The 23,349-nt window shown below is 52.2% G+C and overlaps 4 protein-coding genes across 7 annotated transcripts; 2 read left to right on the top strand and 2 right to left on the bottom strand.

Annotated features, from left to right (window-relative positions):
* Positions 1-506: 506 nt before the first annotated feature.
* Positions 507-11,696, top strand: LOC120906824 (protein NATD1-like). Its single transcript, XM_040318868.1, has 3 exons — positions 507-938; positions 1,025-1,267; positions 11,451-11,696. Exons 1-2 carry the CDS (start codon positions 687-689, stop codon positions 1,136-1,138), a joined length of 366 nt encoding a protein of 121 aa, XP_040174802.1. The 5' UTR covers positions 507-686; the 3' UTR covers positions 1,139-1,267; positions 11,451-11,696.
* Positions 1,261-7,885, bottom strand: LOC120906821 (aminopeptidase N-like). 2 transcript variants are annotated; one of them, XM_040318866.1, is made up of 7 exons: positions 7,298-7,885; positions 6,354-6,865; positions 5,249-6,027; positions 3,377-4,022; positions 2,691-3,300; positions 2,318-2,595; positions 1,261-2,244 (listed from the first exon to the last, which is right to left on the bottom strand). In XM_040318866.1, exons 2-7 carry the CDS (start codon positions 6,720-6,722, stop codon positions 1,501-1,503), a joined length of 3,426 nt encoding a protein of 1,141 aa, XP_040174800.1. In that variant the 5' UTR covers positions 6,723-6,865; positions 7,298-7,885; the 3' UTR covers positions 1,261-1,500. The 2 variants fall into 2 exon arrangements, with proteins under 2 accessions (XP_040174800.1, XP_040174799.1); XM_040318865.1 differs by having other exon boundaries at positions 7,314-7,885.
* On the bottom strand, positions 11,365-23,268 carry LOC120906820. 3 transcript variants are annotated; one of them, XR_005740175.1, is made up of 4 exons: positions 21,342-23,268; positions 14,980-15,901; positions 12,374-14,838; positions 11,365-12,280 (listed from the first exon to the last, which is right to left on the bottom strand). XR_005740175.1 is itself a non-coding variant. In XM_040318864.1 (3 exons), exons 1-3 carry the CDS (start codon positions 22,978-22,980, stop codon positions 13,344-13,346), a joined length of 4,056 nt encoding a protein of 1,351 aa, XP_040174798.1. In that variant the 5' UTR covers positions 22,981-23,268; the 3' UTR covers positions 11,365-13,343. The 3 variants fall into 3 exon arrangements, 1 of the variants encoding a protein (XP_040174798.1); XR_005740174.1 differs by having other exon boundaries at positions 11,365-12,276; XM_040318864.1 differs by having other exon boundaries at positions 11,365-14,838.
* LOC120906823 (aminopeptidase N) lies at positions 13,043-21,115 on the top strand. Its single transcript, XM_040318867.1, has 7 exons — positions 13,043-13,157; positions 16,152-17,290; positions 17,361-17,439; positions 17,512-18,275; positions 19,202-19,585; positions 19,656-19,970; positions 20,703-21,115. The coding sequence occupies exons 2-7, from the start codon at positions 16,227-16,229 to the stop codon at positions 20,965-20,967; spliced, it is 2,871 nt and encodes a 956-aa protein (XP_040174801.1). The 5' UTR covers positions 13,043-13,157; positions 16,152-16,226; the 3' UTR covers positions 20,968-21,115.
* Positions 23,269-23,349: the final 81 nt, after the last annotated feature.

The following is a 23,349-nucleotide window of genomic DNA, read 5'->3' as shown; positions in this document are numbered from 1 at the left end:
TATTTCATCGAAGACGCTTGCTTAAAAATAAAACACAAAGAAAAATAATCCCCGGCACCGTGGCATAAGGAAGCTGCTTAGGCGCTATTTAGAAGGACCACCTGGAACTTTGATGCTGTTTATCTACTGCAAAAGACGAATTCAAACAGCGATCTTTAGCATGCCAAAATTGGCTGACCCCTGGTTTAACAGATTTGTGGCACTTTAGATCAGCCTAAAGCAATCTGGAAATTTGAAAAAGCCCACCGAGGAAGTCGCTGCGGCTTTTCATCGCTATAATGCATTTCGGTTTTTTTCTCTCTTTTTTCAATGTAGGCCCCATTGTCCTTGTCTTTCGTACGAAGTTGAATCTGCTTGCTTCACTAAACCAGCTCGTGGTAGCTGTTCCCACCTCCGGGTCGTAAGCGAGCTGCTGCAACGGTTTATTTGAAAGTACGCGAAACGCTACAATTGTTTTTGCGCCGGAGCAATTTGACAGCTTGTTGTTTATTTATTTATTCGTCTGTTTTGCTTGATTATCATGTCCTCGCAGTTCTAGCGCGCAATAACAACCAGCATTTCGCCCAGTTTCCGTGTTCCTTATCCAGCCCGCAGAGAGGTAAACTGTAGCCGCCGCACACGTCCTACAAGAGGCTGTGTCACTTTTTTTAAGCAAACAACTATCAACCGTTCAACGCATCGCAATAATGTCGTGCCTACTGGCCGCCAGAACGATTGCATCTCGCCTCAGTACGAACCGCCGGTACGGCACGGCGGCACTAGCAGCGGCAGCGGTGCGCAATGATCCCAAGCGCGAGAAATTCGTCATCGCTCTGGGGGAGAGTGACGAGGCGTACCTGAAATATTCGGAAAACCGCACCAGCAACACCATCAGCCTGGAGCACACCTTTGTGCCCGATGCCGGCAAAGGCAAAGGGTTGGGCAAACAGCTCGCCGAGGTAAGGGGTAAAAAACGCGTCATCGAGCAGCAACAAACCAAACAAGTAAGAAACGAGCACGTGTAATTCCCTTCACTTCCTTTCAGGCGGCCTTCCAATATGCGATCGAAAAACAGCTGAAGGTGAAGCTGGAGTGTGACTTTACGGTGAAGTATTTCAAAGACAACGAGTCAAAGTACAAAGCTTACGTAACGGAATGAGCACCAGGAATTGCACATTCATGCAAACGCACGGCAAGCGCGAATAAAGCGAAGAAATGATTTACATCGGTCATTTATGTTAAACACAGATGAAAGATAGGGCGTCTCGCTGCAGGATCGCATCGCTGGGTAAGTTTTGCAAGGGCGAGCAGAGGGGCTACGCATCCGTTTGTCCAATCTACTGCCTTTTTTTATTGACCAAACAAACAAACATAAATCCTATTCCTAAATGTGCCGGTTGCACGAAAATTCGTCCCTAAACAAGTAACGATCAGAAACACGGCTAAAGCTACATAACGAACTGAAGAAGCTGCTGGATTGAAAAAAAAAAACAACCAACCAACCAACCACACGCCAACAGGTCACAGAGTCATCGCGTCCCGGTACTCTCCCCCGTCCCGCTCAAAGTCGAACGGGCGGAACTCGATGACGGGCGCAATCTCCTGCCGCCACACCATCAGCTTGATGATGATGTCCCGCATGCGCTTCAGTATCTCCTTGTCCATCGTCTGGAACGTGTACGAGTAGCGGAAGAAGATCTGCTCGTACATCTTGAACTCGTTCATGTTCGAGATGCTGCGCAGCAGTATCGAGATGTCCTGCAGCGTGAGGTACAGGCGCACGTCGAGCCACTCGTTGAACAGGAAGTCGAGCGTGTACTTGAGCGCCACCTTGTTCTCGCTGATCGCGGTCAGTATCTCCTTGCTGTACATGCGAAAGTGCGGATGCTTCAGCAGCCCGAGGTACCGCTTGATCATGCTGATCTCGCGCGTGCAGCCGAGACTCTTGATCAGGATGCGCTGGTAGTTGATGTCGGTCGTCTCGCGGTACTGCTGCTCGACCCGCTTCCACTCCGCCAGCCCGCTGTACTTGATCGTGGTGCAGAGGATGCGGTGCAGCCGCTCCTCCCGCTGCTCGAACGGCGACACCGTCTGGTTGCGCAGCATCGCCTGAAACAGTGCCTTGTGCTGCTCGATGCAGGAGGTGACGCCAAGCTTGCAGGCCCACTGCACGATCAGCTCCTTGATCAGCGGGTTGTAGTGGGCCGTCTCGTTGCCCCGCTGGATCTCCTCGTACTTGCTCAGTATGAGATACTCCAGGAAGCGCTAGCAGGGAGAGCGGAGCAGCAAACATGCATTTTTTTTTGTTTTTTTCATTTGCTCAGTTAGTTTCGCTTACCTCCACGTGCCGGAAGCTGGGCAGATCCTCCGTCGCGTGGTACACGAACTCGAGATTGCTGAGCGCCAGCTTCCACGGCTGGTAGTGCTCGTTGTTGTGCTTCAGAAACGACACCACGTTGAACGCGACCGAGTAGTTCAGCAGCCCCAGCCGGGCCAGATTGAGCGCGTCGTCCACGATGATGGCGAGCGTCGTGTACGGCAGATAGTGGAAGTTCCCGTACAGCACGTGCGCCAGCTTGATCCAGTGGGCCGGCTCATAATTAACGCGATAATAACCTGAAAACGAGCAGAGGAAAAAAAAACAAAGGTGCGCGACGCCAATTAGCACTCCGCGTTCCGCGTCTCGACCCAATTAGCGACTCCATACATACCGATGCCGCTCGGGTTGACGATGATCCAGGACGCGCTGCCGTTGGACGTGCTGCAGTCCGACTGGACCGTGAGCAGGTTTTCCTCGTCCGTCAGCCAGCGCACCTTCTCCACGAACAGCCGCTGGTTCGTGTCGTTGATGAAGGTGACCGGCACGGTCCAGAGCTGCTCCGCCGGCTCCTCCTCGAACGGCAGCGGTATCTGGCGCAGCTCGTAGTACCCGGTCGCATTGTTCCGCCGGATGTTGATGATCGGGTACTTCTCCAGGCTGCTCCAGCTGTACAGGAAGCTGTGAAACACGCCGTCCGTGCGGCTGGCGCCCTCCCCGCTGCCCCCGTTCAGTATGTCGATCACGTCGATCGATTCGCTCTCCATCCGATAGCGGAAGTACTCGCGCACGAACCGATCGAACGTGCGCTGCCCGAGCGTATAGTTCATCATGCGCAGCACGCTCAGCCCCTTGTACTTGACCAGCTCGAAGTGCGTGTCCTCCTCCCAGTGGTTGGTGAAGATGTTGAGTGCGGACGTTTTGGTGTTCATCTCCTCGCGCATCGAGCGCAGCCGGCCCTCGAGCAGGAAGTCGTCCAGCGTGGTCGAGTTAGCGGTCGTCATCTGTCAAAAGGGCGGAAGCGGTACGTTAGCAGCAAAGTTTTACTAAGAAACAACAATCGAAAGGGAGCAACCATACATTCCGCAACGCCAGCGCCTCCAGGTACAGTGGCAGCGATTCGTGCAGCCAGTACGTTTCCTTGTTCTTGTAGTCGGCCAGCTTGTGGATGAACAGCTTCGCCAGCTCGTTCGCCACCTCCCGGTTGATGCTCTTGTCCAGCGGCGGAAAGTAGTCGGCCGTCTTGATCAGCCGCTTCTCGCTCGACAGCACCATGCCCTCCTTGATTTCGTACGTCTGGTGGTCGATGTTCGGTATCGTCACGTACCGGATCACCTCGTACGGGAACGGCACGCCCAGGTACTGCTCGTAGATCTGCAGTGCGCGCGAAAACACGCTCGTCGCGTTCTTGATGTTCTCGTCGTACCGCGTCCGGGTGAAGGCGAGCAGGCTGACGCGCGCCGTGATGCGGTACCGCTCCGGCACCATGTCCGTCACGACGAACCCGATCTCGGACGCCCGCACCATGTCGGTGGTGTTGTACGTGTCCACCACGATGTCACCCGTCTCCATGGGCTCAGACATCTCCAGGTTCATGCTGGACGCGGTGTTCATGTCGCTCTTGCGCGCAATGTTCAGCTCGAACGGCGAGCGGAAGTTGTGATCGTCCATGCACGGGTAAAGCCGGCGCGCATTGTTCGGCTCCAGCACGGTCGCGGCGAAGTGTCTGCGGGACAGCATTTGCGAGAGATTAGCGTTAGCGGAAGGCTTCTACGAAGGTGAATTTAAAATGCCCATTCAGAGCTGCGTAAGAGTCGATGGACAAAGTCTTTAGAAATGAGGTGCTAAGAACGCAACGGTTGAAATTTAAAAACGGCGTTTAACGGATTTTGTTTTGAATTCAAAATACGTTTTGAATATTCAATACGAAACTTGCGTTAACAATTAAATCTTTTTTTTGTTGTCAAAAACAACATGGTTCAGTTCAAGAAAATAATCTATTGTTTCCATTAATACCAACACAGTCAACTCTGACATAACGAAATGTATCCGTTACATTGACTCACTCGTTAAGCGAAAAACTTTTGCAGATTATTTGAAAGAGAAGGAAAACACTTGATTCCAGCGCCATAATAATGCTAAAACCATACACCATTTGCCGATGGTGCTCATATTGCACTTCCTTGTTTCATTCTAACTAAATTAGCGCGGTGTGATACAAAAAAAATGTATCAATAATGCAAATATCGTTGCTCGTTAGGCGAAATTTTGCTCGTTAGAAGGGGTATTTGGTATTTGAGGTTTGATTATCTTATTCCCTTCAATCATTTTGTGTCACAGTCGTCCGGAGTTGTTTGGAGTCGTCCGGAGTCGTCCGGAGTCGGCCGGAGTCGTTCGGATTCGTTCGGAGTCGTCTGGAGTCACCCGAAGTCATTCAGAGTCGTTCGGAGTCGTCTGGAGTCACCCGAAGTCATTCAGAGTCGTTCGGAGTCGTCTGAAGTCACCCGGAGTCATTCAGAGTCGGAGTTGGAGTCGTCCAGAGTTAGACAAAAAAACACAACGAAATGAAATGCCTGATCACAAGCACATTACACCAAGGCTCCTGTTGACTCCGACTGATTCCGGGCGACTCGGAACGATTCTAGACGACCGAAACGAACAGCTCCAGACGACTGTGGACGTCTCAGGACAACTCCGGACGACTCTGGACGACTGCGACTCCGAACGACTCCGAAAGGCTCCGGACGACTCTGACTCCGCACGGATCTAGTGGTTTGCCGGAGTCGAAATCGGACTAACAATAGTCGGAGTCGGAATCGGAGTCGTGGATGCGCTCCAGAGAGCACATCACTACTCAAGATGTCCAGACCAGCAGACCAACCGTTTGGCTTTGTTGGATGGTTCAAAAAGGCATTGCTTATCGACATGCTCCCCCAAGACAGATCCACCTACCTGTGATCGGGACCATCATCCTCGTAGTGCGTGTAGTACAGCCCCTTGTCGTTCGTCATGTTGCCGAAAAAGTTCACCTTCACGATGTAGTAGATGTCCTTCTTCATCTCCGTGCCGAGAAAGATGATCATCTTCTCGTTTGACTCGTCGAACTCGATGTCCAGTATTTTGATCGTGACGAAATCGTCGGCCGGAAACACCGGATGATGGTAGAACTTGGACTTGTCGATGATGGTCGCATTCTCCACGCTGCCGCTACTGTTCGGCCCGGGATCCACCGTCCCCGGGTCGGGCACTCCCATTTCGCTACCCGCTTCCTCCTCCGACACATCCTCCTTTTCCTCTCCTTCCCGTTCCGTCTCGTCCGCGCCGGCAGCGTCCTGCGGTAGCTGGGTCACGGGCAGATCGGCCTGGCGACGCCTTCGCCGCCGGCGGTTCAGCCGGGGCAGCGAGTACAGATCCTCCTCGCTCAGGTCCCAGTCGAGATCTTCGTCAAAGTCGTTGTTGGTCAGTCGGATGCTCTTCAGCACGGTCACGTTCTCCAGCCGGATCTTGAGGTTCTTCACGTTCAGCTCGATGCGCTTGTTGTTGGGCTTTTTGGACGTTACCGTCACCCAGACGATGCCGGTGTAGCTGAACGGGTGGTCCGTTTCGTTAAAGACGGGATGGATGAACAGCCGGTAGTGTTTCGGTATCACGTGCTTCGGTATGCGGGCCCGCTTGTCGATCAGGTAGGCCCGATGGTTGAGGAAGTCTTCGAGCGTTAGGTTGGGTTTGTGCTGATTGGTCGGGTGGGGGAGATGTGAAGAGTGATCAGAGTTAAAATCAGTGGATTGGCTACATCACAACTCTCCCACCAACTATAGTGTTCAATGCCCATCAAAGCGTTCTTCTTGGGGCTCCAAGAGTCTCCCATATCCAGAATTTGACGTATTCTTCATGAAATGGTTATGGACGTAACCCAATTGGTGACAGATAGCCAAATCCATTTTGACCAAGATCAAGGTCAAGGTCTGGAGACATTCTGGTTTGCTGCACGCCCAAGTACCCACACCCACACACACACAAACACACATACACCGATATACACCACACCCACACCTACCTCGTACGCATACTTTGTGCTGAAGAAGATGGTAAATGCCATGAAAAAGATGAAGACGAAGATCAGCACCGCGATGCTGATGCCGCGGCAGATCGACACGAAGCAGCCGCCCTTCCGCTCGTACTCGATGTCCCCGTCCTCGATCGGTGAGCCAGAGGCGGTGAACGCGTACTCGGACGCGTCCCCCTGATGCGGATGATGGGAACCATGGTGCGGCAAATGATGGTGTGGTTGATGGTGGTGATGCTGCTGCTGCTGCTGCGGTTGACCGTACGGGCTGTACAGGTGCTGCTGGGCGCTGGGGGTTTGATGGGTGGCGGTGGCGCCGTGGCGGAAGATCTTCTTGCGATCCCACTCGTTCAGGTTCATGGTGTGCGCGCGACTCTACCGTCTTCGCCTCGCTTTGCTGGGGGGGGGGGGGCTCAGCTCAAACGCGAAACACGGCGAAAACGAAAAAAAAGACACGACAAACAACCGGAATCCGTCGATAGAGAGCTTCTCAGTGTCTGGGGCTGGCGGGGCAGAGATAGAACAAAAACAAAACAAAAATAGTAAGAACGGCAATGTATATAAAAATCAACACGTGATGGAAGGATCAGAGAGAAAGAGAGCGAGACAGAGAGGATGAGAGCGTGGGCTAATTCTGAAGCCAAGGCGCTTTGCTCCTAACCCGTTTTGCAAGCTTTACACCCCGGGCGGGATGTGTGATTTCTGTTGGTTCTGAATGCTGCGCAACCGTTTTCCCAATCGTTGCTTATGGTTCGATTCTAGCAGACGCTTTAATCACAGAGGAGGTCTATATTTGTTTGGAAATCTATATCCCGGGCCTATTCCCGTTCAGTGTACCTTCGAAGCTCATTGCCCTGTGCTCTGTGTGTCCTCTACTAGTATCAGCAAAAGGACGACTCCCCCCCCCCCTCCCACACACACAACACCTCACTCACTTGCTCACTCACTCACCATGTGGAATCACCCCGGCCGTTGTGTGCCCGACGCAAGTGCGCAGTCGGCGACGTTCCAACGCGTTACTAACTCCAAATCCCAAACGCGCACACACGCGAGCCATCGGCAGCAGCAGCAGCAGCAGCAGGCAGTACGCCGGACACCGACAGCACAGCGTCGAGAGTTCTCCCATTCTAGATAGATGACAATCCGCTTGCCACGCTTCGTTTCGCTTCATTTCATTTCGTTTGGCGGGCGGGACAAGGGAAGGGATGGCGAGGAGGCGAGGTGGTGCGCTCTGCTGTTGCGCAGTTTTCGGTGATTGCTGCGCGCGTACCTGCGCCGGTGTCTCTTGTCGCATGGTTGTAGCTCAGCTCAGACCGGACCTGTTCAGCTGGAGCCCCGGGTGTGCCTGTGTATACATTGAAGTATATTGTTCTTTTCTCGATGGCAAGGGTGGAGGAGCGGAAGCAAGCGGGGAGTGGTTTGGGCATTATAAAACGCCACCGCTTGCCTGCATATGCTGATGGCGGCGGTTGTTGGTGCTTATCACAATGCAAATATCATTACACTTGTGCGACGGGACAGAGGGACCCTAAACGCGCGCTCCTCTCTCGTGCGGATCTCGGATCGAATGAGCGAGATAATATAGGCGAAGCCAGCAGCTTGCCGACCACGTAACGTCATCGGTGCCCCGTGCCACACACGTACAGAAGATGTTGGTGAAGATCGTTTGCGGTTGTGTACGGGCCGACCATTGTGTGGTCCATTATGATGGACCCCTCTCCCTCCGTTGTTTGCCTTCTCCGATTGCTATCTGCAGCGGCCAGAATTTCTGTCCAGATCTGTCCTCTGCGCATAACGCTGCTTTCGCCGTGGCAAGTACGGCGACATTTGTTCTCGGCCCCCAGCCAGCTTCGGGCCCAATTGATTAAGGTCAAGGTGTGATGCGTTGGCGATGGTGAGGCGTGACACCGACGCCGAGCAGCATCTTCAGCCTTTTCCGTAGCGGTTTTGATGGTCGGATTGACCCAATTTAACGGTGCTTTTAAAAATGCTAATGAGTACCGGTTGCACAGGACTGGCCCGGTGGCAGGTGGATGCTGTCTGATGCCGCGCGCGACTCTTCCCCTATGCCTACAGCAATTTTATTTTTGCATTATTCTCTGTACGATGGGTACGCTTCATCTGCTGCCTGATGGTGGAAAGCGTGGCGAGCACACGTGCCCCGCTCTCCCGTTCCGCTGTAATATTATCCGGAACACATCCGGGCGGGGTATAAAGCGATGGGGGAGTGCCCAACCGATCGGAGATTTGATCGAATCCTATTGTATATTGTTGCGTTGCTGGATGGTAAAAAAAACCGCGGACGGTGTTCGCGTGCTGCCTCTCTACCAAATGTTTCGTAATACCCCATGTGTGAATAGTGTCATTAGGTGAGCGAAGGTTTTGCCGATGCTGCTGACCAGCTTATCTTTCTCTGCCGCAGACACGGTTTACATTTTACTGCTGTCCACTGCGACACATTACCGTATCTTGTGGGATGGTTTAGATGATTCTAAATTCTGCAGTAAAAAAAGTCCCAGAGCTAAGCTGTTGCGGAACTAGCAAGAATTTTGGATCTCGAATTGATTTATAACACAGTAGATCACGTTTACACACGTTGTCGTAGGTAATGTTAGGGAAGGCGCTTCAAATGACCTCGTGAAGGGTGCATTTTTTGAAGCAATCGATTCGGCTTGCTTGGATGCGGTAATTGGAAAAGTACCCTAAACGGCTTCTAAATACAGCTCTTTGCAGTGAATATTGCGCTTGCTCTCCTGCGAGATGCATGCAACTATCCTCCAGGGCGTAATAGCGAATCCCTTCCCGCTCCATGTCTCAACTCACTTGCCCCATTCCCTAGTGCCAACTAGTTATTCACTCTTTTGTGATCCAATTCACCCTTGAGGCAGTCGCTACGGCAGAGCGTGAGTGAGTTGAATCGTAAGTAATAGTGATCAAAACTCTCTTTGCGCAGCTTAACTTAAAATCACATTAAATAAATTATTTTAAAAATCCTACATGGTAGTAAGTGACAGCACAGAAGGGTTTGTGTGGTAGACCTTTGATGAATTATTAAATTTTTAGATAAAAGCTTTTTTTTATTTTTAAAATAAAAATTCAAAAACAACTTTGTCCTTGTTTCCAATGAAATCAAGACCAAATTTGTTATTTTTTACGTGCTTCTATTACAAGCGAAAGGAACGCGATTAAACTAGCTTCGTATTTTATTGTTATTTCCTGACCATCTTTAAATTCAAATGGTTGCTTTTATTTTAATGACCAATTTAAAGAATCAGTGAGATCAATTGTTTCCTCAGTGTTCAAACCTCTTTACTTTTCTTATGCAACACTCCTTGCTTTTTCTAGCATTATTTTTGTGGATACCCATGTACCAGACTAACTTTGTTAGTAATCGAATGTAATGCCTCAGATGTAGTCCAAAAGTTACTATCAATGTATAACTACTCCCTTAATCTTATTTTGATAATTTTCGACCTAAAAGGAGTTATACACTTTAAAATACGGTAATTGCTTTACATTAATCAGGCCTCTTCGATTCTTGCAATCGAGTTGCCTCGACCGCGAGTTTTAACATTGCAAAGAGTTTTATATTGAAATTAAAGTATTTCGTATCCATCAAAAGCTGGCGATGGTTTCCATTAAGTTCCAGTACATTAAGTTAGTAAAGCTTTGCGCATAAAATCTTCTACTTGTTCTGTCGATTCAAAATTCGATTCAAGCCAGTCGTTTTCGACATCAAAATCCTAGCAGGAAATGGACCAAGAACGATAATTTTCACATTTCCAGGTCAAATATTTCACCTCTTACACAATACAAATTTGTGTGAGTTTATAATTAATTCCCTACATATTCTGAGTTCATGTTCAAGTCTCGACTTGTTTGGTTTGAATATTTAGTGAGACTTTAACTTGTAATGAGTTCGGAAGATAGCCACGGTCGCCATGTAATGCGATGATCGTACAACTGTACCTCGAGTACTGTCGCGGTAGGGTAGGTCGCGGGGCGTTTTTACTGACATGAGTCGATGTAGAATAATACTTTGTTCGAAGCGAACTTTTCAACACTTGATCGTCCAGGCGATCATAGAAACCTTTAGGAGGTTTCCCTTACTGGAAACGTTGGAGTTTAGAGGTCTTACCTTGGGGAGGGGGACATAACTAAAATCTTCAAATGAGAAGTCGATAGATGTTGGATGGGCATAGTCCTATCCTGACAGTCCGAACGAATCTGACCTGCCATGATCGGAGTTGGTTTTATTTATACTCAAATGAAGTTAAGGGTTTCGCACATTTGGTTCCGGGTTGTATGTTGGATAGTTATTGTTTTCACTCAGCTAACTAGCTAACTAGAAACTTCCTTTGTTTTTTGTTGACAAGAACGATGGTTCTTGTCACTAAGTTCCTGTTTTGGGTTTAATGGATATACTGTTCCTGCTTTAGGTTATAATGCTTAAACTGTTCCTGCTTATGTTGTGCGTTTCGGTTGTTTTTGATAAGTGTGTCTCATCTGTTATTTGTTTGAATGGACGGCCTGAACTCTTCCGGGTGTGTTGCTATGGAATGATCTGATTTACTGAATGTGTTATAATGAATGTGTTACAATGGTGTGGTTTAGCTTTCCCAAGTGTGTTTATAGCTGATAGTGTGTAGTATAATAAGTTCTGTATAGTAGATATGCTACAAACTAATTGAATTTGGCCGGTCTGGTGGTACAGTCGTCAACTCGTACGACGTAACAACATGCCCGTCATGGTTTAAAGTCCCGAATAGACCGCGCCCCCATACGTAGGACTGACTATCCTGCTACGGTAACAAAAATGTCACTGGAAGCCAAGCCCACTTCACTAGTGGGTACAGGCAGGCCTTGACCGGCAGCGATTGTTGTGCCAAAAGAAAAAGAAGAAACTAATTGAAAACTAAGAGTTCCACGAGGTCCAAAGCCTCTATAAAACTTACAAACTACAAGATAACAAGATCAACAAATAATAAAAAATAGAAGAACATGGCGTTTTAGATGTTTTTATTCTAAATATATGTATTTACTTTGTTTGTTATTGTTATATATTGAAATATTTAACGATCTTTTCAGATGTTCCACAAACTTGTTGCTAGAATACACGCATCAATCAGTCCTTGTCAGCCCGAAACTTCATCTCTATCCCGGCAGGTAAAATATACCTAATTTTAAGACCATTTTTACCAATACTTTCGATGTGTGCTGGGTCTACGGAATGGCTAAGTTTTGGGCGTAAATTATCTTGTGTAAATGTAGCGTAGTTGTTGTAGACATAATGTAAGCAATCGTTTTTTCAAATAAATGTGGCTTCTCAACAGATACCGTTTTTCTTAAATAATATCAAACTCCTCTCTACACTCTACGGCAGCGACGCCTTCGTTCGTGCCGTTTCCGAAACAATCGTAACCGCCTCATCACCTGCACGTGTGTCCCCATTCTGTTTGCTGGTAAATATTGATAGTAGAAGTAGAAGTTTTTCTCTATATCTGTTTCTCTCTCTCTATCTTTCTCTATCTCCCTAAATGGCAGCGCACTACCCAGTCTGTTGATCTGTTTGCTTCCAATTCCTAATTTATTGACCAGCAGGCAGGTAGTTACTAATTGTGATTGTACTCCTCCCCCTCCCCTTCTCCACCGTTCTTGTTGCCCCTTGTTGGGTCGTTTGTTGTGTTGTTGCTGCTGTTTGTCTGGCCAGGTTTAACTTGTTTGCTTTGCTAATGGAATAAGGGCAGAGTGGGTAAACGATTCTGACATGTTTAATGTATTAAGCATCCATCTAGCAGAGCCAGCGGCCCCGGGCGTTCCAGGGTCGTCTAATAAATGCATCACGCCAGCCATTGACGTTGATATCCTGTATCCCGAAATCGTTGCCAACCCGTTTGGATCGATCTTGTGTGTGCTAACTTTGAGGTAAGCAAGGTAAGCAGTAGTAAAAAGTGGAGGGGAAATAAAAAAATTAGTCAAGATAAAACCATTCCTTCGCGTAGCTGACGTACCGTTGCATCAACGCTGGTTAGGGCCCACGTCCCACGATGACACGCTGACGTTGATGGTTGTATTAAATTTTCCAACGCAACGGCCAAATCAATCCGGGCGACAACTCTTCTAGGGCTCGCCGGATACATACCGGTCGGGAGATGGTTGAGTTAATGAGCATACAAAACCACACACACACACACAGCATACAACGCACAGTGCAATTGAGCGCGAGTACATGCGCGAATGGCCCTTTTGGGATGATCGGGGAGGTGGGCAGAAATCGGGAGACGACCTCCTCTTCTCTAGCGTTTCTGGTAGTGCAAAACGAAGACGCACAACACCACAACAACAATTCCCGTACACTTCCGCTAAATTGAATAATGCGACCAATCCATTTCGGCATCCTTCCTCAAGTGGTCGCCGTGGCGTCTTGATTGGATAATGGTATTCTTACTTTCGCGTGCGCGCACACACTCTCTGCTACGCTCCGCTCCCCCCCATAAGCACGTTAATAGGCGGAACGCGCGGAACTTTCTGCGGGCGCTGCGAGCGCCTGTGGTACACGCGGCCATCAGCCTGTGCGTGACCGGTGGCAACTTTTAGTCGTTCGGTTGATCTTAAGACGAAAGGACGCCCAAAGGAAAAACCCCCCTCTGTGTGTGTACGTGTGTGTGTGTCAGTTTTATGGTGATTTTTGTTTGTTTGTTTGTTTTTGTTCCTGATCCAAAAAGGAACCACTTTGATTGGTGGCAGCCTCGAGAGTTCCGTTACGACCTCGGGTTGTAGTTTGGTCTGAGCCAGGTAAGCAACGAACGTTAACTGTCCGCTCCTAGCACCTCCACACCCCACGTGCGGTGCGAAGAAGGTTGGGCTTTTTGGGGGGATTGGTATGTAAATGTAAATGACGAACTCTGGCTCACTGGAATGGAATCTGGAGTGTCGCTACTATCAAAAAATGGGGGCTTGCGGAATGTCCCGCTGTTCCGCTCAAAGATACGTATTGAAGGAGGTGTTGGCGGAGGTCGTCGTCTGGTCAGCGTCCGCGTCTTTGGTGGCGCGCGCCCGACAGCACGGCAGCCGCTGCAGCTTCCGGCACCAGAAGCGGCGGGCGGTCGGGTCCATCACGACGAAGTACACGAACAGCACGAACCCCTGCACCGGCGCGGTCAGGCAGAACAGGTAGGCGAACAGCTTCTCCTCCGTGCCGGTGGTCAGCATGCCGAAGATCCACGGCAGCCCGAGCAGGAAGAACAGAAACACGGACAGCCGCAGCTGGGCCAGCGTCATCGCATGGTCCGCCGACTTGGTCAGGTTGCTCGGTATGGTGCAGATGTGGTACAGTACGATCACGAAGCTGACGAGGTTGACGAAGATGATGGCCCCGATCGGCAGCAGCAACCCGTACCAGAGGGCCCGGCCGTGCGGGTAGCAGATGTCGGACAGGTTGTCCCGCTTCAGGTAGAGCGTGTAGTCGAGGCTGAGAAACAGGGCGACGATCAGTAGTGGGCCGCCCCAGCAGCAAACCGTCGCCTTCAGGATGAAGTGGGCCGGCCGCAGCTGCCCCAGCACCTTCACGTAGCGCATGAACTGCAGGTAGGCGGTGATCAGCATCCACATGAACGTCACCAGTATGATGTAGTGGAAGGTCCCCCCGAGCAATGCGCACTCGATCTGGCTGATCCGGTTCTGGTCGATGTCCGGGCCCTCGAGAAAGATGATAATCATCTCGATCGCGATCGCGCAGGACAGCTGGAGCAGTATCTTGCTGCTCGCCTTCACCCGCCAGCTCGGGAAGAGGGCGGCCGTCGCGAAGATGCCCATCACACCGAGCAGCGACATCGAGCAGCCGATCGCGGTGATGATGTCCAGCGCGAGCGTACCCTGGTCGGCGATCAGCTTCTGCGACACGCCCACCGTCTCCACCATCTGGATGTCCTTGGTAAGGCGGGAGAAGGAGGTAAGGTGGTAGCAGCCGCACAGCGACACGCCGCTGTCGGACGCGTTCAGCAGCCGGCACTCGTCGTACGACCAGTGGCCAAATTCGGTCGCATTGTCCGCCTCGAACGACCAGTAGCCGCAGCGGCTGGGGAGTTCCCGGGCCATCTCCCGCGTGTAGATCGGTATCTCGTCCGGCATGCGCGAACCGTACCCGGGCAGGCTGACGCTGATGATTTTCGAGTTCGGCCGGGCGATCGTGCCGTTTTTCGTCTCCCGAAAGGCGTGATCGTTGTAGTAGATGGTGATGATGACGCGGAGAGGAGGGGGTGCAGGCGATACTGGCGGGTCGGGGTGTTCGTCCGGGTTGGGCAGTGTTGTTGTGCTTTCGTCTGGGGCGTCCGGGTCTTGCTCTTCGTCGTCTGGAGCTCGGAAGGCGGTGTTCAGCTCATCTAGGCCCTCGATTACGTGTTGTGGAATGAACGAACCTATTTCCAGATCACTTTCAGCGAGCAGATCTTCCAGGGATTGATTCATGTAGATGTATCTAAGCGTACAGGGACAAGAATCAGAAGGGTAGAAATATAGATGATAGAGCATCTATTTCTGTAGAGGCAAAAGACTCGGACAAGGTGTCCAAGAACTCTATAATCACAAAAACAAACAAAGTTCTCTTTCTCAAACTTACCGCAGCGTATACCCGCTAAAGTCTTCCTCGCTCTCACTGTTCTCTGCAGCATCCGAAAGGTCCTCTAGGCTCAGGTTTCTCGCCCGAAATAGAGCCAACCCGGTCACGTTCGCGACCGTCGGATCTGCTATCAACACAATCAACCGCGCGGTACGAAACAGTACCGTCCCGTCGTGCCGCTGTACGTGCCGCTGCATCGCACCGTCCTGATCTCGACAATCGTACTGATCGCCCTCCAGCATCATCGCGCGCGTATCGTTCGCGACCGCCAGCCGGTTAACGATAGTTTCGGTCGCGTCCAGCAAAATGTTGGTAGTGTTCAGTGCCCGCTGCGATCGCACCACTGTCGTCTCGTTCAGGTACATTACCCGGCTCAGGATGGTGCTGACGTTGCAGAAGTAAGCACGGCGCTCCTTGTCCGGGGATCCCGTCTCCGACTGTTCGAGCACTAGCGGCACGTTCTCGAGTGTTTTGGACAGATAGAACAGATCGGCTGGTATGACCTGCTCGGGGACGGCCAGTATCTCACCGGCCCTGGTCAGCACCTCGCCGAGCACGCTGTGGTTCAGCGGGCTGACGCTGTACTGGTAGAGCGCGCTGGTCGTGGGCCGATGCTGCCCGGTGCACAGCTCACTGCCCGGATTCCAGTCCCAGGCACAGCCGTACAGATAGTCGCCCAGGCAGCGGCGCGTCACTGGCAGGCCGCTCTGCTCGATCAGGCAGAGATTTCGGGGTGCAACTGATTCTCCCAGCCGGGCAGGCCACCAGACATTCTTGCCCGGGGTTAGGTGAAGGCTTTCGGGCAGACAGTACTCCGTGCTGTTTACACCGAGGAAGCGAAAGCGTTCGCTATTGAGTGTTTCGAGTGCTGCCGTTAGGCTCTTGTATGTCTGGTAGTGGTCCAGGTATTGGGCTGGTAATTCTGCAAGCAGACAATTTGGAAATCGTTTGCATTAACTCTAATTTTAACAGCGATTTATTAACAGCGATTTATGGCAATCTTGACGAAAAAATATACTACTTGTTACCCAAGTTGCCTGTGATTTCAGTGACTGTGTAATGGATAATAAAGCCTAAAGATGACACTTCCAAATAAGTTTGTTGGGCCTGATTGCGAACTGATAGGTTGCGCCCTCTTATTAGATTTTCAATTCTTTTCGTTTTCTTTGCAGGCGGCGACGTCCGTTGAGGAGTGCAAAGGCAAAGTGAAAAGCGAAAGCCCAGCCCACACCCACCCCGCCCCAAGGATGGGACGGCACCCTCTGTCCCTAGTGATGGTGGTGCTAGCGATTATGCTGCTACCGTACGGCTACACCTGGAAGGAGTACCGGATACGGCGCAGCATCGATCTGTCCGCCGCGAATCCACTGATCTCCGACACGAAGCTGCCAACCGATCTGGTCCCGTCCGGGTACAGCCTCCATCTGCACCCGGTGCTGGACCGGTCGATCTTCTCCGGACGCGTCAACATTACGCTGCTGTGCGCGAAGGCCACCAATCAAATCAACCTGCACGCCCACCACGACCTGACCGTGGACGAGCTCGAGCTGGAGGTGGTGCGGATCGGTGACGCCGAGGGGGGCGCCAAGGTGCCGATAAGGCGCGTCGACCGCGTGCCGAAGAAGCCGCTGCTCGTGATCTACTTCCACGATTCGCTAACCGCCGGGGCGGCGTACGAGGTGCGACTCCGCTTTGTGGGCAACATCTGGGAGAACGTGGAGGGCATCTTCGAGGGCAAGTACAAGCAGCAGCAGCAGCAGCAATCGACGGGTCCATCGGAGGCAGCGGGCACGGAATCGGAAGGTGTGACCGAGCCCGAGGAACATTCCTTCATCGGCACGTACTTCCGGCCGCACCACGCACGGCGTGTGTTCCCCTGCTTCGATGAACCGTCGTACAAGGTGCCGTTCAATGTGAGCATTGTGCGACCCCGCACCCATCACGTCTTGTTCAATACCGCGCTGGAGCGGACGGTCGAGACTGGCGATGGCAAGCACGTGATCGATGTGTTCAAGCAGACCGCGCCGATGTCTACCTTTACGTTCGGGTTTCTGGTGTCGGACCTGCAGCAGGTGACGCCGTCCCTGTCGGACGAGAAGGAGGACGAACGGTTGAAGCCGACGATTCGTGTCTGGGCGCGCCGCGACTTCCAGAAGAATGTGGCCGACGTGCAGCAGCGGGTAAAGCTGGCGCTGCGCAAGCTGCAGGAGTACTGGGGTGTGCCGTTGCCGCTGGAAAAGCTGGACGTGGTGGCGCTGCCCGGGTTCTCGTACGTCAAACCGGCGGACAACTGGGGCTTGATCGTGTTCAAGTAGGTGGTCAGCAACAATGTGCCATTTAAGCAAGTCATTCATTTGGCCTTTGTTTGGGGTCATTTGCAGGGAAAGTGAGCTGATGAGGGGATACTACAACCTGGCCCAGGAGCTCGTCTACCAGTGGCTCGGCTCGTGGATTACTCCGGTAGGAGAGCGCGTAGAGCGCTGTGGCATCCTTGCTGCGATTAAGTAACACGTTTCACCCTCTTCCCAACAGCACTGGTGGAGCGATGCGCACGTGAACAAGGCGATCGCCGGCTTCCTGTCCGCCGACACCGCCATCAAAATCGATGGCGGCGACGAGTTCGAGGGCAAGTACCCGATGACCATCCTGTACTCGATCTACTACGAGTTCAGCAAGCGCTACCCGCACTCGCGCATTACCGCGATGAAGCAGGAGACGACTTGCAGCAAAACCGAGCTGGTGCTGCGCATGCTCAACTACACGCTCGGCGAGGCGACGTTCCGGCGCGGCCTGCAGCGCTTCATCCAGCACCGCGAGTACAAAACGTTCTACGGCGAGGACGTGTGGGAGGCGCTCACCAAGCAGGCCCACCTCGACCAGCGGCTGTGCGAATCGGTCACCGTGAACGACGTGGTCAACTCGTGGATCACCAAGGACCGCATCCCGATGGTGCGCGTGGTGCGATCATACGCGAACCGTACCGCCACCGTGACGCAGCGACTGTACCTGCGCGAGCGGCCGCACGACGTGCCGGAACAGGACAAGATGCTCTGGTGGATACCGCTGGTGGTGGTGCGGCAGGATCGGCTCAACTTCGGCAACGTCAGCACGATCCGGTGGATGAAGCAGGTGCGCGAGGTAACGCTGGACGAGCTGCCCGGACCGGACGAGTTCATCATCGTCAACCCGGAGGAGATTGGCCCGTTCCCGGTGAACTACGACGAGCGGAACTGGAACCTGCTCGCGACCTTCCTGCAGAAGGAGGAAAGCCGCACCATGATTCCGGTGTACACACGGTAAGGGATACGCGTGTGCATGTGTTTAGCGTAGTGTTGGGTTTCAAGAATCTTTCCTTCAGATTCATTCATATGTATTTTCAGTGATGAGTGATTCGAATCTCGAGTCGATTTTGCAAAGATTCATGAATCGTTAAAGATTCGCAAATCTTCCATCAAAGACTCATGAATCTTCAAAGATTCATGAATCTCTAAATATTCATGAATCTCCAAGGATTCATGAATCTCTAAATATTCATGAATCTCCAAGGATTCGTGATTCTCTGAAGATAAATGAATCCAAAAAAATAATCAATCCATTAAAATCCATATATCTCTAGGGATTCATGAATCTTTAGATATGTATGATTTCATCATAAATCTCTTAAAAAAACATACATCTCTAAAGATTCATGAATCCTTAGAGATGTATAGATTTTAATGGAATTATGATTTTTTTTTATTCATTAATCTTCAGAGAATCACGAATCCCTGGAAATTCATGAATGTTCAAAGATTCTCTCGAATCTCTAAATATTCATGAATCTCCAAGGATTCGTGATTCTCTGAAGATTAATGAATCAAAAAAAAGTCTAGTAGTCCCAAGTGCATTGGAGATACTTTCTATGATGATGGAACATGTTTCGAGGTAGTCCCAAGTGCATTGGAGACACTTTCTATAATGTTGGAACATGTTTCGAAGTGGTCCCAAGTGCATTGGAGACACTTTCTATGATGTTGGAACATGTTTCGTAGTAGTCCCAAGTGCTTTGGGGACACTTTCTATGATGTTGGAACATAAATCCATTAAAATCCATATATCTCTAAGGATTCATGAATCTTTAGAGATGTATGATTTCCAAACTATTGAATTTGCCTATTCCCACCTAACAACATGCCCGTACGCAAACACCTCCGAGTCTTGATAATGGTCCAACACTTCCCAGAGCGAAGCTGCTGCACGATGCCTGGAACCTGGCGTACGCGGGCGATCTTAGCTTCGGCACGGCCTTCAACATGACGCTCTTCATGAAGTACGAGCGCAACCATCTGGTGTGGAATCCCGTCTTCACGCTGATCGACCATATCGGCCGGCACATCGACATGTCGGCGGTGCACAAAAAGTTCGAGATGTACGTCCGCACGCTGCTGACACCACTGTACGAGGAGCTGGTCGGCAACCAGCAGGAGAGCGAGGAGATGTGGAAGGCGAACCTTCGCTCGCTGGCGAAGAACTTCCTGTGCCGCGCCGGGTACAAGCCGTGCATCGAGGAGGCGCAGCGCGCGTTCAAGAAGTGGATGGACAGCCCGGACCCGGACGCGGGCAATCCGTAAGTGTGGAGGTACCCAACAGTTGGGGAGGTGCTAGCGCTCACGCGCAACAATATGATCTCGTTTCAGCGTGGCGAATCAGTTCATCTGCCCGGTGTTCAAGTGGGGCACGCGCGAGGAGTGGGAGTTTGGGCTGCAGCGCGTCATCAACTTCCCGGAGTCGCGCGTCAAGAGTGAGCGCACGTACCTGCTGAAGACGCTGGCCGGCTGCCCGAGTCAACCGTTCAAGATCGACCGGCTGCTGAACATCATGGTGCTGGAGGACAACGGCAACTTTACCGACAACGATATTAGCCTGATCTTCAAGATGCTGTCCGGCGGGTCGAGCGGCTACTCGACGCTCTTCAACTTCCTGAAGAACAACTGGGATGCAATCAAGCTGCGGTAAGTGCTATTTGGAATTGAGCTTGATTTTGGATTGGATCTCGTAAGTGTACTCTTTGGAATTGAGAGGATTTGGATTCGTTCGAAACGATCAAATATCGCTCTTCACAAAGTCATTTCTGCGGCTTTTGCCAAACTGCATCTAAGTATTACATCCAAAGCTACACCTCCAAACTTAAAACTATACCTTTTAACGAATGTTTTGAAATCAGAAGTACAGAATTATACTATTCTGATGACTTGACTCTGCTAGAATGGAGAAAATGAACTCCACATGACATATTTCCATACATATGAACTTAAGAAGTTCATCAAGTGAACGTCAGTACGACACGAATTTTGAGAATACAGTCGTATCCAGATTGAGAATATCCGCTCCAGCGCCTCATTCGCTAGCTGTTCTTCAAATAATTGGTATGAGAGGCAACATAATAGGTTTCAGGACTAAAAAATAAACTACGCCAAATCTTCAGTTACTCGTGCAGCAACTCGCAATATTCGGTGTATGCGTAACACGGTGTATATCTACCCAATTAGAATATGAAATCTTACATGTTTGGCACCATCGTTATGGGACAGACTTAAAATTACTGTTATACGTTAAAATGAAGTTCATGTTTGTTCATCAAGCTCATGACACAAACTATCACTCATCATCACAAGAGCTCCAAAAAAACAAACCATAGCACAGCACTCACGCACACCCTTTCCCACTGTGCGCACTACTTGCAGCTTCAAGGACCGCGAGTCGCTGTGGGACAACATGATCAACTCGGCGACCGGCCTGTTCACCACGCAGGAAGGGTACGACATGGTGTCGCAGCTGTACGTGCAGCACCAGGGCGAGTTCGGCACCGCGGAGCACATCATCGAGAAGTCGCTGAAGAACATCAAGGAGGAGACGAAGTGGAGCGACGAAAACCTGCCGGTCATCGAGCAGTGGCTCGACCACTTCCTCGCCAGCAACGGCGTGGCGGACCAGAAGTTTCTCGGCTAGCCACGGTATCCTGTAGGAATGAAGCGGTGGGATGTTGGACAGGCCGAGAGCAGATAGTACCGGGTCTGCGGACAATAGATGCACACGCATCTCACAGGGAAAGGTACCGCGAGAGAGATATATATAGAGAGAGGATTGTCAAACGGTAGCTATTTGTGTTTTGCTTCTACTTCTTCCGTTTTTTGTTGTATTCTGCTCTAGAGAGATAGCGTAGCGCCTATAGTTAAGTGTCTGCTGTCCGTGTCAAGCCGGTAGATCGCTCCAAGGTTAGGACCTCGGTTAAAGGGGTGGGATTCTAGACCTGCCCCACCCTAAACACACAGCAGCGGAGACGGCTGGTCAAAGGAAAAATACAAATAAAAAGACCGTCTTACCAATTTCGTTGCGTTCCGGCTCGGGTAGCTTGTCCGCCTTGTCCCACTTCCTCGCACACTTGGTCGCGATGTGCACCAGCAGCCGCACGGTGTACCAGTCGCTGCTAGCCGAAATCCAAAAGTCCTCCAGCCGCTTCACGTGCATCGCTTTGATGGCGGCAAACGCGTGCTTCGTCTCTGGCAGCCGCTTGCGCCGGTCCTTCAGGTAGTCCTCCACCAGGCCGTCGTAGTCCTTCAGGCGCCACGCGTCCGGCGACTCGGCGACGACCCTGCCGGCGGACCGCTCGAGCAGCAGCTCGATCGTGGCGGCAAAGTAGTGCCGGCAGCTTGCTTTCCGCCGTGCCAGCACCGTGTCGGTTCGGAGAAGCGCAAAGTTCGGCACGAGATGCGCCTCGCACCAGTACGGGCGGGGCGGACCGTCACCGCCCGTCAGCTTCACCTCGTACATCGTCCGGTTGGTGGGGTCGTCGCTGGGCGTCTGCCCGCGCCACCGTAGCTTCTTCACCCTCGGCCGGTCCAGCTGCTCGTCGTTCGCGTTGGCGAAGCAGACGAACCCGCTGGCGGCCGGATCCTCCCGCCAGTACCACCGGTCCCCGTACACGGTCAGCAGCAGCTTGTGGTGCGCCCGGTCAAAGTACAGGTACATGCCCGGGGCGGCGCCCTCCGCCGCTGGGAGCAGACTGTCCCGCTCGATCTGCAACCGCTGGTGGGAGGCGCACTCGAGCCCGCTCGGTTCGGCCGACACGATCGGCACGAGGGCGGCCCCACCGTCCCGCTTGTGCGCGTGGTGCGTCGTGCCCGGCCGCTGGTCGGCGTAGATCACGTTCGCGCTGTTGTTGCACTCCCGCGACGCGTACAGCAGCTCGAACAGCAGCTGCCGCTTGCGATTGCTGTCGATGGTGAAGCTTTCGCCCGGGCCGGGCTGCCTGCTGCCGCTCCTGCGTATGTTGAAGCAGTAGCGCTGGTGGCTGGCGTACCGCGTGGTGTACTCCTGCGCGTCGCAGTGCAGCCGCAGCATGGTCGCCTCGCGGTACAGGCACAGCCGGGGCAGCACGGTGGAGCAGTTCCGGTAGGCGAGCAGAACGGTGCGCTGTTCGGTAAGGCGCACCGTCGCACAGTCCGCGTCGGCCGTCGTGTAGTTCGACACGGCCAGTCCGCTCGGCAGCTCCAGCGGTGCGTTCCACTGCGTCCCTGGCAGGCGCCGAACCAGCCCACCGTACCGCAGTAGCCGGCGAGCGGAGATCCAACACTCGGCCAGGTTCATACGCATCAGCAGCTGCCGCACCTCGGCCTGCTCGATCGCGTCGAGATCGTAGTAGTCGCTGCCGGTGCCGGACGACACACACCCGTCCTGCCAGGGCCGGGGTGCAATGACGCCCGCGCACAGCGCCCGGGTGGAATGTGGGTCCGCCCGGAGGGCCAGAAACCCGGGCGGACACCGGCAGTCCGGCGGGATCTTGGACGGGTCCAGCACGTGCAGCCGGTTGAGCGGTGCCTCCTCGCATCGGTTCACCGTGAGAAAGGGCGCGGCCAGGGCTGGCAGAACGGCGGTGTCTGCGGTTGATGGTGGAATGGTTGGAACGGTGTCGGCGGCCATCACGCCTGCCACGACGGCTGCCACTAGTACCAATGCACCCATCGCCCAACTCACACTGGACGTGCTGTACAATAAAAAAAACCCCCCCTCGTCGCAACGTGACGCTGGGCTTCCGTTTGGCACCGGTTCGGCTCTGTCGCGGCTTATCTTAATGCGCCAAGAGATGCACTATTCACGTTGCACAATGTGCACACAACCACACACACACACGCGCGCGCGCGCACGCTACGCAAGGTTAGAATCCGCAACGCTTCCGCTCGGTTCGGCGGCTTGCCAGCGAATGAGCCGCGGAATGCGCGCGAAGACGTCACGCGCATTCGGGTCGCGCTAGTTTTTTGCGACACGTTTGTGCGATACACCACAGCTTTCCTTTTTCACCGCAGGGGGGAGGGAAGACGGTGGTTAACACGA

Source organism: Anopheles arabiensis, chromosome X, assembly GCF_016920715.1.
Source record: "Anopheles arabiensis isolate DONGOLA chromosome X, AaraD3, whole genome shotgun sequence".
Taxonomy (NCBI): domain Eukaryota; kingdom Metazoa; phylum Arthropoda; class Insecta; order Diptera; family Culicidae; genus Anopheles; species Anopheles arabiensis.
The sequence above is the reverse complement of the archived record's forward strand: the minus strand, read 5'-3'. Positions and strand labels throughout refer to the sequence as shown.

What these genes read in the sequence shown, in the direction of transcription:
- LOC120906824 (XM_040318868.1), top strand. Translation starts at nt 687, where the DNA reads ATGTCGTGCCTACTGGCCGCCAGAACGATTGCATCTCGCCTCAGTACG. An exon ending in TGGGCAAACAGCTCGCCGAG is followed by an intron (nt 939 to 1,024) that starts GTAAGGGGTAAA and finishes ACTTCCTTTCAG; the next exon opens with GCGGCCTTCCAATATGCGAT.
- LOC120906821 (XM_040318866.1), bottom strand. Translation starts at nt 6,722, where the DNA reads ATGAACCTGAACGAGTGGGATCGCAAGAAGATCTTCCGCCACGGCGCC. An exon ending in GCACAAAGTATGCGTACGAG is followed by an intron (nt 6,028 to 6,353) that starts GTAGGTGTGGGT and finishes CCGACCAATCAG; the next exon opens with CACAAACCCAACCTAACGCT. An exon ending in GATGATGGTCCCGATCACAG is followed by an intron (nt 4,023 to 5,248) that starts GTAGGTGGATCT and finishes GCTGTCCCGCAG; the next exon opens with ACACTTCGCCGCGACCGTGC.
- LOC120906823 (XM_040318867.1), top strand. Translation starts at nt 16,227, where the DNA reads ATGGGACGGCACCCTCTGTCCCTAGTGATGGTGGTGCTAGCGATTATG. An exon ending in TGGGGCTTGATCGTGTTCAA is followed by an intron (nt 17,291 to 17,360) that starts GTAGGTGGTCAG and finishes GGTCATTTGCAG; the next exon opens with GGAAAGTGAGCTGATGAGGG. An exon ending in TCGGCTCGTGGATTACTCCG is followed by an intron (nt 17,440 to 17,511) that starts GTAGGAGAGCGC and finishes TCTTCCCAACAG; the next exon opens with CACTGGTGGAGCGATGCGCA.
- LOC120906820 (XM_040318864.1), bottom strand. Translation starts at nt 22,980, where the DNA reads ATGGGTGCATTGGTACTAGTGGCAGCCGTCGTGGCAGGCGTGATGGCC. An exon ending in GCCGGAACGCAACGAAATTG is followed by an intron (nt 15,902 to 21,341) that starts GTAAGACGGTCT and finishes GTCTGCTTGCAG; the next exon opens with AATTACCAGCCCAATACCTG. An exon ending in TTTAGCGGGTATACGCTGCG is followed by an intron (nt 14,839 to 14,979) that starts GTAAGTTTGAGA and finishes CTGTACGCTTAG; the next exon opens with ATACATCTACATGAATCAAT.